This window comes from Neodiprion virginianus, chromosome 4 (assembly GCF_021901495.1).
Source record: "Neodiprion virginianus isolate iyNeoVirg1 chromosome 4, iyNeoVirg1.1, whole genome shotgun sequence".
Classification (NCBI taxonomy): domain Eukaryota; kingdom Metazoa; phylum Arthropoda; class Insecta; order Hymenoptera; family Diprionidae; genus Neodiprion; species Neodiprion virginianus.
The window spans coordinates 37,322,763-37,339,086 of record NC_060880.1 but is presented as its reverse complement, the minus strand read 5'-3'; the positions used below and the strand labels follow the sequence as shown (position 1 = coordinate 37,339,086).

At 36.0% G+C, this 16,324-nt stretch overlaps 1 protein-coding gene across 5 annotated transcripts; it reads right to left on the bottom strand.

Annotated features, from left to right (window-relative positions):
- Positions 1-742: 742 nt before the first annotated feature.
- LOC124302771 (cystinosin homolog) lies at positions 743-14,025 on the bottom strand. Of its 5 annotated transcripts, none has more exons than XM_046759310.1 (9): positions 13,714-14,025; positions 8,091-8,142; positions 7,894-7,984; positions 7,053-7,238; positions 6,085-6,325; positions 5,877-5,996; positions 5,184-5,472; positions 4,876-4,978; positions 743-1,347 (listed from the first exon to the last, which is right to left on the bottom strand). In XM_046759310.1, the coding sequence occupies exons 2-9, from the start codon at positions 8,128-8,130 to the stop codon at positions 1,242-1,244; spliced, it is 1,176 nt and encodes a 391-aa protein (XP_046615266.1). In that variant the 5' UTR covers positions 8,131-8,142; positions 13,714-14,025; the 3' UTR covers positions 743-1,241. The 5 variants fall into 5 exon arrangements, with proteins under 5 accessions (XP_046615266.1, XP_046615269.1, XP_046615267.1 ...); XM_046759313.1 differs by lacking the exon at positions 13,714-14,025 and adding an exon at positions 9,014-9,031; XM_046759311.1 differs by lacking the exon at positions 13,714-14,025 and adding an exon at positions 8,868-9,007.
- Positions 14,026-16,324: the final 2,299 nt, after the last annotated feature.

Genomic DNA, 16,324 nt, shown 5'->3' with positions numbered 1-16,324 from the left:
CTTCAGGGACAAGCACTCCGTAGTTTCTGTGCTCAGGGTCTGCTACCTTGTGAAACTTGACTTCCAGGACAAGCGCTCCGTAGTTTCTGCGCTCCAAGTCCGCTACCTGGTGGAACTCGACTTCCAGGACAAGCGCTCCGTGGTTCCTGCGCTCCAGGTCCTGTGCGTAGTGTTTCAAATCTCTCAGCACTAAGCTGATCGTTCTGTGGTATTTTTTGACGAAATTTATTGTCATAAAATCACAATACGTTATACCCACATGCATGTGCAAACGTGATTTGCAGCATTATATAGAAAAAATCTTACGGGCAGAATAATGAAGAATAAACAGTACATATAACTGTTTTGTACTAACGTAGGAAAATACAATATCCAAGTGATATCGAGGCTCATTTAGAATTTATTGAAGCAAAAGATCGTACTCTTAGCGGAGTGTAGCACACCTGTAGAAAAGTATCGATTGAAGTATAGAAAAGCGGAAGAAAGCTATGGGTATATTGAAAATAGCGCGAGAAAACTATAGAATTAAAAATTACAGGTTCAAAAAGTTTCACTAATTAACGAAAACTATGCGATATATAAGAACTGCACTAATCGTTATGGTGCAGAACGCAGAGTATAAATCGAGGTGGGTGAATTTTGGGAATTTGAATCTTCGCAACCAATTATTCAATTCTACTGAGGTTCGTTTTATTCATGAGTATGTAGATCGAGCTTCGTGTACATTTTTTTTTTTTTTTGTTTATTGTTAATATCAAATAATAGGATAATCAATACTATAATTGTTACTGACAATTTAGTAACCACTGAGATCAGTGACATAATTTGTGGTGTCGGCGGTGCATTTGTTCGACATGATATTGCGGATTGTATTGACTTTTAGTTTTACTGTAAGCATCACCGTACGTCTGACCGATCAAAAAGCATGAAAGCAGCACGTATATACTGCTTATTAAACGAATATTTAAAAATATACGATTATAGCTACTGTAATCTACTATCCGTGTTCTATATTTGAAATTGCAGTTAAAAAATATTCATAACAAACTTAACGAATATTTAGACAAACACATAACTTAATAATAAATCGAACAAATGTGTAATCAGAATCTAGATCTCGGAATTAAAAGTAGGAATGAATGACGAGTGGTACTTTTAAGGTAAACTTAATTAAATAAATATTTTGTTATTTATTAAAAATATGAACAATCTATAACTTTTCATTCAATTAAATAGGGCATTTATTTATCAACAGCTTGATAACCTAGGCTGGTATCCACTCGATGATTTTCTTGATTTTGATCTTCACAGCAGTCTTCTGGGAGCTCCAAGTAATCATTACGATCCCTGTAAAAAAAAAAAATAATAATAACAATATAATCATAAATTGTACCCAAATATACGGAGATAAATTAATATATTTATCTATATACATGTGCAATTATAAAATAAATTAATATTTCATAATGAAGTTTGTTCTTTTATATTTTTAATATCATTTCAAACTTCAATGGGGCCTGAGGAACGAATAAAATAAAACAGAAAAGTTGTATTATCGAATGAAATACTTTTCAAATCAATGATAAATAAAAAATAGAAAAGATTAAATACTTGTAATGACAGCATAAATTGTCAAAACAAGCCAGTGTCACATTAATTTTAGGGGAGATATCCCCCCCCCCACCGCTGACTCTACTCCTTTTTCCCACGCGTGTAAAGTTTGGTATAAAATTGTACGTACCATATTAGTTATCTGTTTAGACTATTAAAATTCTTTCATAAATTACTTATAATCATTTCTTGGTCCCTCGTTCCTCGTACTCTTCATAAAGCAAAAGTGATAAGTCTTATTTTTAAATACCAAAGTCTCTGCTAATTTGACTGTAAAATGCGCACAGAGACAAATTTTAAATGTGAATTGTATCCCAGATACCCTTCCAGTGATAGTTGAGAAACGTTTTTCATACAGAATTAGTTTCAACAAGATTAGTGAGTTAAAATGATAGTTACAGTATGAAACGCAATTAACTTGTAAAAAATCCAAAATTACTGTATGCGCAAACCTAAGATCAGATTTTCTGATCGTTACTTATCCATTTTGAAGGCATTTGAATTATCCAACTGATAATCATCAGCCACAAGTAATCCTTCTTTCAATATATACTTGCCATTTTATTATACATTTTGTTACTGTGAAACTTTTTCAACCGCAGATAAGAAATTCAGTGTTAATAGTAATACTGATAGCAATAATAATAATATTACTTTGAATAAGTATCATAGAATTTTTTGTTTATTACATTTAATTTAGCAATTATTTAAAGTTTTGGAAATTTTTATAAAGATAACAGTACCTAACACAGGTTACGGTAACAATGCAGATCTGTCGTTGGGATGGAATTTATGCGTAACATGAAAAATCACAGTCATCTGTACAATATACAGTGTACATTCATGCAGCATGCAAATCGCCATGCATAGGTGTAACAAATGTCATAAGTAAATACGTACATAAATTACATGTATAAGGTACAGGCTTGAAACACATGAAATTAACGCCGATACTGGAGTTGCACGATTTTGGCTTTTACTCCTCGATCCTAAGAGGCTGCGACATCGAACAAGTAGTGTTTTATTTGCCTTACCATTTACTGTTTGCAAGAAGAACTACGGTGCGATAGTCTCATCAGACCCAATCACAAGCAAGCTGAAGTAACCGTCTTGCTGTCTCCTAAGAAATAACGAACTGCGTCTAACTATGCGACCGATCAGAATTTACCATCGTGGAGACTTATTCTATGATTTCTAGCTACTGTAGCTGACATCGCCTCGTGTTCTACGATCTACACTCTGGGTACAGTCTACTATAATTATGGATGGATCGGGCAGGTGGTAGGTACCCAAATCTATAAACATAACTTCCAATTAGCGTACATTTGCATCATACAGAAATTATGACAATCATCGCTCACTTTCCCGTGACGCCAAACATAAATGATTGGATGTTTGTTCTACAAATGGTTTTTATACTTTATTTTGTTATATGAAAACTATGCCCGTTCAAACATAACATGGAGACAGATGGGCAGGTCATAGATTCATTGAATTATATTTCATTTTTTAACATTTATTATATATATATATATATATATTATATATATTAAAGAAAAAATGGGTCTGATATGCATTCTTTTAAATTTACAAATACTATATTCAATAATACGTAAGATTCTTGATCTACACACAAGAACAACTACGACGTGATATAAAAATAAGCGTATTCTGATGTTGGATCGATTCGATGCAAAACTTTTTCGATGTAATTCAACACCAGTTTTTTTGGAGTAGATCTGTATCTCAGATATGGGTATTTCAAAGTTTTTTTAGCCGGTCGTAAGTTTTTTTATATGATATCCTGTTTTCATTAAAGCTAAATATTCAGAGACGAGAGGCGTTGTAACAAATATTTTATAATGGAATAGTATTTATACCAAGGCTATTCTTCTATTCGATGCGACTTCTGCAACAATTTCTTTTGCGACAATTACGTTTTGTGAAAAGTCACACTTTTATATTTGTTTATTGTCGGACGGTATTTATAGAGGATTTCCTTACGGATAATGGGCGGATATTTTACTACAAAAGAAAAAAAAAAAAATTTTATACACAGCATGCTCTACAGGCAAAAATATACACACGATGTTGGGAAGCATCGATAGGGAATGACGAAATTGTACAAAAAGAATTTTCTAATCATTCACGTACATAAAATTAAGACGGTTTGGGAACATGAGTATAATAAATATGTTTATAATATATCTGTATGGATAAGTATATATATATGTAGGTATATATTTGGGCTCTAGGCACCACCTAATAATGTAAAAATAATAATGATCAATGCACACAGTGTTTTGTTTCAATACCATAAAAAAAACTACATAGACTCATATCTACATTTCTAACAAACAAAGAGTATAATAAGAGAAATTGAGTACTTGACTCCTTACTTCGCATTGATGATAAAAATGCATAACATACAAATTTAATTTTTTTTTTTTTCACTGGAAAAAAGTTAACATTCTCAATTTAATAAATATTCTTTACATTATATTACATACATTTATATACAAAAGTGTAACAGTTTTGAACTCTAGCATCTTATTATACTCTTCTAAGGTAACTACCAAAAATTTATCTACGTACATCACAATCAACTATACTGCAATATGCAGTTCGTTAAGTAATAAATATATATATATAAAAGGTGAAAATGGCGTGACGTGTAAGCTAAAGTTGCGCCGCCGGCTATACTCGTCCATTCAGGTCAATCTGCTTTTCACTGGCGTGTCTGTAAAGGTAAAAACTCTTGCTCTACCCCAGTTGCGGTTTTAACAGCGAATCACTTTGCAGTGATACTTGGTAACGGGCCTTAACATTTACCTTTGCCTAATATCCGCCAAATTTATTCTCCGATTGAAAAAATAACATTGAGTTTGAAAATTTTATTTAAAAGTCAAAACCTGCAAAATAATGTCTTACGGAATGTTCGCCACAATAAATGGTTGGCCGAAATACACCTAAGGTCAATTTTAATCATTCATTTTCTTTTGGCTCAAGCTGTGGATAATTCTTATCTCTAACTAAAGAAAATGGCATAACAAGCTCATTTGTGCAAAGTGCATGTTTAAGTGTGCGTGGTTTAATTGTTAAATAAAGCTGGTTAGTAAAGCAAAAGCTGACATGCAATAGTTTGCCTATTGTTTGACATAATATTTTCGAACATATTCCCAGATAACTGTTCACCGTGATAAATATTCCAATCAATAGTAAACCTTATTAGAATCGGGACCGATTTTAGCTACTTTCACATACCTGTATAATACGTAATGTTGTACAAGGAAGAAAATGTCAAAAGCAACGGAGAAAAATCCTAGTCCAAACTTTGTTGGATCTCCGAAAATGCTGTCCCAGTCATCTGTCGGAAAATATCGAATATCATCTTTTGGGGAAATCAGATAAAGCGCGTACGAATATGACTTATTTGACTTTGAAACTTGGCAATTCAAACTATCAAATATATTCCAATGACAGTTGAAAAAATTTTCTTTCCACTATAAATAACACCTTCAATTGAAAGTAAATTTAATGTTGTTATAACGAAGTTTCGTTTTCATTTTTACCATAATTGTATGCATCGAGTATCATTTGCAGCATTGATAACATGCCGCCGGTGAAATCCAAGAATATATTTCCGATACTCCATCCTATTGTTGATTTTCTTTTGTAATTATAAAACGCCTGTGGTACGTATTTGATAAGCGTAATAGCCAGTTTTACGTAGCTGCAGTAATACAAAAAGTCTAACCACTTGATTGTGTCTATTCCAGCTAGAATTATTGAGACTAGTATAAAAATTGTAAAAATTCCATGTATCACACGCGCCATTATTGACACTCTCTGCGTCCCTCTCTGAAATTTAACAAATTACACTAAGTTAAATAAATTTTCGTTCCAGTTGCGATTAGTATCCGACTGTTGTTTCATCATGCCGATATTATAAAACTTTCATCGCTGTTTGATATTTATTAAACATATTTATTCATTATATATTTATTCATCATCCGTGCTTTTTTTGTGGCAATTTACTTTGTAGACGCGACTAATGAAGAGTGGAATATCTACTGCGTTACGAGTCAATTGTTAGTTTATTTTTCCTGAAATATAGGCGAAACATCTGACCAAATGAATAAAACTTCACATTCCTTTTGCAGCGTCTGTTTGTAATCAGTGGAGCGGAAAAAAACTTGACTTCTTAACCAGGCCAAGTTCAAAGTTCCACAAACTAATTTGGTTTGATAAAGTAACATACTAACCTCGTAAATGAAACACTGAAGGATCGTAACTGTCGTTGCAAACACGGCGTGCAATGCAAATACGACATCGTTCACTTTGACAGGGTTTAAACCCTTGGGATAGCGATTGAAATATTCTTGCTGCAAAATGAAATGACCGAATTAAGTTTGCGAAAATATTGCCATCGAATCGGAGACCTGGAATTAATATTTTGGTTTCGAAATTTACCTCGATTTCGGGAATCCAATAGAGTCCGCAGTTGAACAAACTGTACATTACAAAACCGACGATATTTAACGACAGGAAATCAAAATTCAAACCCACTACACTCTTGCGTTTGTAGTTGATGTGAATTTGGGGATAAAAACTGATGCTCCATGCCAAGAAATACACCCAACCAACTACGACACTCACGTGACGCAGGGTCTCTGACTTTTCTATAGTCACACGTACGAAGGCGTTGGTAACACTGAAATTAATATTGATAATGTGAATGAAAAATTGAGACATAAATTGGTCAGTGAATGGCTATTTGTGCAATTTCTTACTCGAAGTCAAAGTTTCCCAATCTATACTCAGATTCGGGTATTATTATAACTTTGTAAATAGTCATTTTAGATTTTTTATCGATATTCAAAAGTACACTCGCGAAAATAACGTTCACAAATAATTTATGAGTATACCAAATTCACTACTTTCGAACGAGCACAGTTAACTTTTGAAACACAATATTATTTCACCTTCTTTAGGAACACGTCTTTACAGGACGAATTTCAGAAGAATACTGACCAAGCATCGTACTTGATCACACAGACAAGTTCAGAAGGTTATCAAGCGAAGTGTACACCACCAAGAAACGGATAAACAATAAACATCGATACAACTATCATCTGCTTCAATTATTTGATCGTTTATTTTGATGAAAACAGAAAATAAGAGCGCACCGAAATATTTCCGACAGCTTTCCAGATAACGTGAGTAGGTCGAATGGTAAATAGCACAAATATGAGTTACATCACCGGAATGGAAGATTTATTCAACCAGGTTCAATTCATCTGAAAATTACATACTGATACAACTACGAAGAGACTGGATAAAAATATTTTGCCTTTTTTAGTATGTAATTCCCTGTAGTATTGACGATTCGAATTGATTGAGTAAACTGATTTAATTTTCAGAGGTTTGTTTATACTTACGATGCGGCATCGCTAGGTGTAACATTTGCGGAAACTGTAGAATAGCCCGCACTTAGGCCAAATACTGTGATAGTCCATTGTGCGGTTGTGTTTGCAGCGGAGAGTGAAAAATTTGCAGGATTTGTCTTCACCAAATCTGAATGCTGTATGTCAAATCTTACTTCTACATCCTCGGACAACGAGTTGCTGTAAAGATGTCGTGACAATCAATTTTCGTTGTGCAGAAATGATTAGTTTGAGCAAAACTTCATAGGCAACTGTTATGTTTTTCAAAAGTTTTAATCATCATTTTCATTGTTTCTCAAGCATGATTTTACATACTTATTGCTTTAGTGCAACGGTCTTAATTTAACTACGGAGAATTTGCTAAGTCAACGAATTCTTCCTAAAATTTAGGGCAGCGCTTGTTTAAAGCATTCGGTGTAATTTGAGGTGTCGAAATTCTTGGGACTTTTCCAGCTAGCTGTCGACATTGAGGTATGAAATAATATCGCAAGATATGATTGTGCAAATACAAGTATAAGAGGACGCCGTTAGAGGTCAATGAAACTGGTTCATCGACATTAATCAATGAGTCGTTAAAAACGATTTGAATGAAAGAGCGTGAAAATACAAGTTTCGAATCTGCACACTTTTAAAGGGATATGAACATCGCGTACTGAGCATATTTTCTCATTCTGGGATTATAGATATTATAATTAGGTCAAGGTATATATTATACATCGTAATATGTAACCTACTTAACAGCTCTAGAAAGCTGATAAGAATGCGGAGGCAGTACGAAGAGTTAAGAATAACAGATAAACAAAAAGTGATGAGCGGAACATGGGTATATACTTGCTTCAAATAGAGATCGAACGTTTTCTGACCATCGACGGTGACCGTCAAATCTTGCTCTGACACAGTGAAGTCGGCCAAAGACTGTCCGATAGCTACGGAAAGCAAGAAACAAGATGAGCACAAGTATGGAATATTTTTAACATTAATTTCCTACAGATACATTTAAAGAGTGAACTACTTGCTTTGATCTATACGTACCTAAGAGCACAAAAAGCCATGTGTACTGTTGAATAATCATTTTTCAAATTACCTGTAACAGAAAAAGCAACAGAGAAATGATTAAAGTGTTTTATCGGTGTCTCTGGTTTAATCATCTTTACTTGAATTTTAATATGACGTTAGAGAAGATGTCAAGCATCAATTGTATTACCAGATATTATCGACAGCAGAGAAGAAAAAAAGGCAAATCATTGTAAGTAGTTGGAATTTCTTTGCCAAAGAAAAAACAGATCTCACTTGTTCATTGGATTAAGATTATGCAATCTACTTTGTTAATTGTTTCAAATACATGTGTGAATGGAAAGTTTTAGTTTTCAATTATTTCCATATCTACATGGGGTAGCATAAGTTGCATACGCTTCAACAATACGAGAAAGTTATGCCAAATTTATATCTATGTAAAAATGACCGGTCGACAATCAATTTAGGACAGATTTTTTTGTAAGATATTAAAACTGATTGTCTAAAATCAATCCTTTTTTTTTTATTGTTAAGAGTAATCATAACCTACAAACGTCACTGTCATATCATAATAAACTGGCAAAATAATTATCGTTTGAATGTAAGTGATAACGATCGGTTACACGGTAACATTGAAAAAAAACTTGGCACTTCAACACAAGGTGGGCAAGACTTTGTATGTTGTTTAAATACGTGCGAATCGATTGCGCGTAGATTTGACAGGTCGAGTGACAGATGCGACACAAAGAGAAAAGAGGTTAGGAACGAGTCGTTTCAAGCTGGGATTACATTTACCAATAAGATGTTTATTGCACGATAGAGTCATCTCACCGGCGTGGTGGTATTATTTATGATTTCTTCATTCAATGCAGATTTAATGGACCATCCTGTGTGTATGTGTCATTTATATTTTGTATGAAGTATTTACATACAATACGTACTGAAAACACGGAACGCAATGTCTCGTGCAACCCCCACTACGATACTAACAGATACTAAATTACTAAGCGTGATTCAAATCTGACACATGTTGTGATCGAATCGCTCAATACAATCAATTCTGGGAAATGAGAAGGTAATTGTTTAACATTCAGGGTCAAAATGATTATTTAAACTCACAGATTTAACTTGAGAAATAGATTTGGTCACTGGTTGTCACAATTGGCTGAAGATTCGGTAGTTAAATATATTTGAAATGTGTTTGAAAGCAAACACATTCGAACCCTGTCATAAAATCAACATGGCCACCAAAGTGATGCACTTGCAATTTTATTCCGGTCGTATAATTATATTTAACTCTGACTAATCATCGCCAGCTACTTTATGCTGGAAAAAATTATGGCAAAAACGGTTTGGCTGTTATTTCACTATTGATGATCGCCTCGAAAACTGTAAATTTAGCTTCCAAATTCGTCACTTTATCACGTGCTTTTGAGTACAATTCCCGGGCCGGCAGCTTTCTAGTAAAAGTTTACAGCCACGTAGCAATTCTTCACATCGTGAAGTTTATTCCTACTTGAAACTGCAGTCACTACCCTCGGCTACTCGGAATTGATAAATCGAACAGAGTTTAAACGAACAGCTGATCTGGGGTGCTTGGGATCAACGTCATTATTGCTATAGTGTGGCTCAGCTGCAGTTTTCAATACAGCCAATGGAGCCTCGTACTATTTGCTCAGTTACCTATACTCATACTTTTGAAATATTTCACCAAAGGTCACGTCTTCTGATCATGGTTTTTCTTTCTTGTGTGACGCTCGAAGGGTGTGTGCAGTGCTTGTTCCGACCTTTAAATTGAAGTTCAAATTCTAATTCCATCCCGCGAGATCCTCACGTGATTGTCGTGATTCCCGATTCGCCGGAGACTCGTGACGCAGTCGAATATTTGAACGAAGTTTATTAATTGACGGGAAAATTATTGATGGGAATTCGAAAGCTCGCGATTACATTTTTTTTTTAATTTTCGTACAGTAGTAATATACTTGATCATTTTTTCTTGAATCTTTTCACATAGCCATGAACAACTCCAGATTGCATTTATTATAATTTTTATTGGTACTGGGCTTGAGAGATTAAATTGGGCGAATATATTGATGCAAAAATATGTTATAGACTTCACGTTCACTATGTATCATTCGGCCTTCTAGTATATGTACATTGTACATATTTGGTCTTGCGATGGATACTCGATCTGTCTTTGACGCGTTCAGCTGAAAAAATATTAATGTTCCACCGTATTTTTCCATTCTTTCCACAGTTACTCTGGCACGATTATTCTTCTCACGCTTCTATTCATACCGTTAAAAATTATTATACGCGAAATGAATACTTAGAGTATGGTATATATATCGGGCATATGAGAATCAAGCGAACGTTCACCGTCGGCATGTACACGTACAATATTAAGAATGAGTGCCATTCTCCAAGGACTTGGGCTACAAATTTATTTTTGAAAAAAAAAAATAAAAAATAATAACCACGTACAAAGAGAGTCTTTCTATTTGCCGTAACCGCAACTTGTCCGACAGTTAGTTTTTTCCCATAATTGTGATAAGCAGTCAGGTAAAGAGGAACGAGGTGGCAGTAAATCGTATGTATGTCTAGAACGCGCCTATTGCAGGTATATACCAATCGTTTTAGTGGGTCACCTGACAACTTTCCGGTCTTAAGATCAAACGCTGCACGTTCTTACCGTTGCAGAAACGGTACGGTGTGTAATGATATATGCCGAGCACACTTCAATATGGCAATAATTACTCCGAATTAGAAAATTCCGTAATAATTCAGAAGATTTTTAACAACCGTAACATTATTTACGTTACAATACCGCGCAATTTAGGTATTACTCAATCGGCAGTGCCATTTTTCAAATTCTTTCATCAGTCGTTGAACACAAATACTACTCTGTTTCCACAAATTTTATAGCAAATATGTACCAGATTTCGAATTTGCGATTCCTGCAGTCGACACGTGCCGTTAAATATCGCGAGCTAATCGCGTGGCTGTTTGAAATATTTAATGTCGGTTTGAGGCCGCGTTTCAACATTTGATCGTTCAGACAAGCTCGTTTAGACCACAATTATCAGTCTGAGAATCTGTATTGACACGTCGCGAAACTTGACCTGCAATAAAACACAACGATATAACATCGTATAAAAATAATTTACTCGAGAATGATTGAAGTCTGGTGACTGATTAAGTTCTATTTCCATCTATATTGCACACTTCTTTTTGCGCAACCTCAACATTCATACCGTACATGTATTTCGGCAATTAATTTGCCTGACAGTTAACTTTAATCTATCCAAGACTACTGAATCGGAATTAATTCGGCGCACTAACCCTAAAAGTTGGTTAAATTTCGTGCGAACAGAATCGCTGCTGCAGTTTCTAAGCTCGTGATTCTCATATCGCGACGTTCGAAATTCAAATTCTCGAGATTCGCGCGGCTTGCGGCTAACCTTCGGTAACTGGGACTGGACCAAACAGGTTCCTGATTGAAACTGGCTTACGTAGACGGAGATATCCCGTCATTATATTATAAGACGCGGTTTATCGGTGGGTACAAAGAGATTACTGGAAAAGCAACTCGTGACCGGGTTTTTTCTACGAAAATTCAGTCATGTTACACAATTGTCTGCAGCCTTTTACTCTGGACAAAATCAAACATGGCACTTCGACAATTAAACTGGCCTCAAACCCCAGACGTGGACTTTGGTAACATTTGCTTTACGGTTCATAATAAGTATAAAACTCCGGGCCAATCCATAGGCCGGAACGCATGTAATGCATGTAATAAAAAAGAAGGATTAACGAGACAGAAAGAGTATCTTATTATTTGAATTGAACATCGAGACTGGAATCCGATTGAATTCTTAGTTACAGGTTTTATAGCAAAGCCTGTCGTGCACGCAACAATTTTTTATAGCGAAAAACCTGTCTCGTGCAAATATAAATAGACTAGAAATAGAATTTGATCAATTAGGACATTGTGTTATGCTCTAGTTCTAGAGTTTGACCGAAACGGAGATGATTACCGTAATTTCGACCAAATTACTGGTTTACACTTTCTCGAATCGCTGTGTTCTTCAACTCTTGAATTTGCGCCGACAGCTGTTCGTGTAGCAGATACCGTTTATCGTCAGTGAAATTTACGGCATGTGTGAGATTGATAATACAGTCACGATGCACACTTTGTATTGTTTGGAAATGTGTATTACCTACTTTATCTCAATTGTGCTTGCGGATAAGGTTTGTCCGACAGTTCTTGCATCAGGCTGAGAGTTTGATGGAAAGTTTTGTTTTACGTCCAATTGGAAACATCTCGTGACAAATTGTTCGTAACTCATTGAAATACATTCAGTGAACACGCAGCCACGTTGGGATTTTCCACCTTTTGTTTAGCCTACTATTAGAAAACCGGCTAGACTTAACCGTTCGGATTACACAAGGATTTCTTTTTTCATTAAACCTTCGGCAGGTTTATAAGGGCCATGTCCTCGATTTTGCGGAATGCAGAGAAAGTTATTTCACACAAGGCTTATCGCACTTTGTTGTTTTCGGACGCGGTCTGATCACCGCGCCGCGCGGGTTAAATCCGTCCACAAATAGATTAAATTTAATTCCTAACTCTCTGAGCGGCGTTTGCAAACTATAACCGAAGCTGCTGTGCTCAGCATCTGCAGAGAAGCAGAAATATGAAGAGAAAACACGAGATCGAATTGGAGATGATGAAAATTCCTCACTGTCTTGGCTAATTAAATTAGCTTGTATTTTTATGATCATTAAACTTGAGAAGAGCTTGCAGGTTGAATTGAAAAACAAAAAAAAAAAGAATAAAAAATATACAAGTTTAGGCAAACCTTGGAAACAAAAGAAAACTAATAACACGATGATCTAGGTGTAACTTTTAGAACAAAAACGAAGTGATTTGGGGAAAAATCCCGATATACTTGTTTCGGAGCTTTGGAAATTCTTCGATCAATAATAGCGGGCATTTGGGTATATTTATAAATCGAAGGCCGACGAGATAAGGAGATAATAAGAACAAGTAAAAGAATGCCTAGTTTCGATCCCGCTAAAAGACAATTCGTCATTTATCGTCACTCCGGTATTGCGTCAAATACATGGAATGCAAACAATTATGGATAAATCGTGTCATACACGCGCATAACTTCGGTAGTTAAACGATTTTCTTATCACTGTACAGCCGCACGAGTTATAGGAAAGATATTTTCCGCAACAATTATTCCGTGAAAGATTACCAAAAGGAAACTATGCACGAGATTATTGTCACGACAAAGATGAATCATTAAAAAGTAAAAATTCACCTTTTCCTCGACAAATAATACGCGGCACGCTCCAATTATTAAAGTCGAGTATTTCCGTAACTAAATGCAACTGCAACTGTCACAAAAGAAACAACAAATAATCCCAGATTATCTGAAATTATCTAAGAAACAAAAAACAAACGCGTCTGGCGTAAGCGGCTTTACTTACCAACCTAAAAGCATGATGCCGATAAGCGCGCGAAAATTCAAACTATGGTACAAGATAATTACGCGGCCAGTGATTGGTTCAGAAATGAGCTGCACAAAGAGCTGATATATATTACAGTAGCCGATGAACGACACATACGTACCAGTCTGACTAATATATTCCTTATCTCCTTCGGTACTCGGACAATGACTTCAGATCGCGAGTGATTTTGTTATAAATCCGAGATGCGTGCAACGGCGCCGGTTCGACAAAATAATCTCCACACTCTGTAGTTATATGCGTAAGATTATTCGCTCTAGCAAATTATCTCGAACCGATTCGTTTTTCCCCACAAAGACACGCGTGTCGTGACGCACAGCCTTCCTCCGGATTTTCTTCCCTTCCCGGTCCTTCGTTGCCCGGAAATTCAGCCACTGATCGGTTCCCTGCTCAGCTTCGAAGTCATCACTGTTGTGTCGGCGCCTCCTGCCGCGTAGCCGACTATATAAATTCACCACCGCCGATTCCTCGCACGGTTAGTCGTAATGTCAGTTCACGCGGTATATTACTCCCCCCCCCCCCCCCCCCCACCCGCCCCTCTCCTAAGTCCTGTCACTTCCCCACTCGGCGACTGCTACACTCGCTCTTCTCTCTCTCTCTCTCTCTCTCTCTTTCTTTCTCTCTCTACTCTATTCTATCAATTTCCTTATTAATTTTTTTTTTTTTTTTTCGCAATATCGTACAAAGCCTGATGTTTGTTGTATTTGTTACGCGTCTGCCGTCGTTTTAATTTATTAAACACGTTTTATATCGTACGTATCAAACTGTTTTTATATCCGTGACTTTTTACTTAACACATTGTATTTATTTTATTATCTATTATGCTCAACTCTGTACATTGTTTCTGATACATTTGCTGTTCTTAATTTTATATTGATCGTTTTTAAATGTGTGTGTGTTTTTTTTTCTTTCTTTTTTTTTAACGCGTTTAACGCAATGTCGCGCAGTCATTCACTTCGCGCATCACGCAAACTGCTGGTTTCGTTACGTTAATTTGTGAAATGCTTAATTATGATCTTTCGGCTTGTCACAGTGCCCGGATATTGTTTCACTTTATTGTTTCAGGTTTTTCTCGACATGCTTTTGGAAATTTTATCATCCGGCGAATGCAACTTACGGAGATTTAATCAAGTAGAGGCGTGATTAGAGCAATATGGCGTCGCACTTCGCCAACAGCTGATCGGTTTGGCTAAAATGTACGAACATACAAATGTAGAAAACTTCTTGGCAAGTTATTCAACTTCTGTTTATGTACGTTGAGTTAATATACCGAATGAAATGTACGTTGAAAAACGACTTTTATTATTAAGTACGACCCGATTTGCGCGTTGTATTCGAATCTTCTTTACCGATCGAACTAATTTTCAACGTTCTTCCGAATGATCGGAAGTTTCACTTTTGGCGCATTGCTACTGATTTTTTCCAGCATTGACGGGTTCAAGGACACTGGACGTGTCCAGAAACGAGATAGAGTTCATATAATGACCGTTGTTTAAGATTACCGAGAGTCCTTATATCGGAGTGTGTCTCCGTTTCCGTAAATATCATCGATTTCCTAACAAACGTTGACCTCGCGGTGTTCCTGGAGTTGTTTTTTTATTTTATTTACTCGTGATATCGGTACGCGAGAACTTTTTTTGTAATGTAAATGTAAAAATGTACGCAAAATGTGTCAATGTTTCGGCTCACAAGTTATGACGCTGATCGGTTAACCCAGTGCAATGAAATTGTATACATTTAAAATGGAAATGTTTCGTTGAAATGAGCCGCTTTGATGCGAATATCGATCTGCATACTCGTTTCAATCCAGTTTAGCAGCTCTTCGGCAGATTCGATTCCTTTCACGTTCGTGGTTAGAGCCACGAGTCTTATATTTAACGTCAGTATCAATATAATTTCACCCAGTCGCGTATATAGTGTGTAATAATAACTTTGACTTACGCTACTTACACGGTGATGATTATCGTAATGATAAAAATGTCATACATTTTAGGCAATGTAAAAGATTCAACGTCGTTTAAAGCTTCACAATTGTCAACCGTTACACAATCTTACAATCGGTCAGAGAATACTTCGCGGATTGCAGTATTCTTATTTTCACTATATCGTATTCGAGTGATAATATCGTTAAGCATTGTGATGGTTACTATAAATTTTTCATTATTTTATAACATTCGTTGCAATTTATCAGGGATCATTGCAGAACTGACGCAACATTTCGCATCTTTGCCCTGGATCTTTGCTGGTCATACGTATAATTCGCGAGTATTAATTAATATCAATTATTCGGCACGAAACGACACGCGACGTACAAGCCGCAATTATATTCTTAATAATCGCACGTTGCTAACGAAAAGAAGGGTAAAAATTTCGTCAGCCTCGTCCGGTCCGTTTGTACTAAGTCTGTAACGTGACGTCCACTCCAATTATTCGTACACATGGTATATTTCGTTATACGCCAAATGCTTGAGAGGCGTTTTACAATTAGGGTTCAAATGACCGACTGACCCTCTTTTCGTTGAACCTTACCTCGTACTCAACTCATTGAACGCCCATATGCAAATTAGCCCAGGGGATCGAGCATCGCTTAATTACCAGATTGGACGCTCATCTTTTAATTTACACTCCCAAACAGTCCGATTACAGCTGATATAATCTGCGTTACCAAAATACAGCCTCGACACGATTGGTATCACAATTTTTTCGATTTCGTC

Bases quoted from the DNA above. Each gene is read 5' to 3' on its own strand.
- LOC124302771 (XM_046759310.1), bottom strand. From the start codon at position 8,130: ATGATTATTCAACAGTACACATGGCTTTTTGTGCTCTTAG. The intron at 4,979-5,183 runs GTAAAAATGAAA...ATTTTCCGACAG, and splicing joins ACTCGATGCATACAATTATG to ATGACTGGGACAGCATTTTC. The intron at 1,348-4,875 runs GTATGTGAAAGT...TTTTTTTTACAG, and splicing joins CAACATTACGTATTATACAG to GGATCGTAATGATTACTTGG.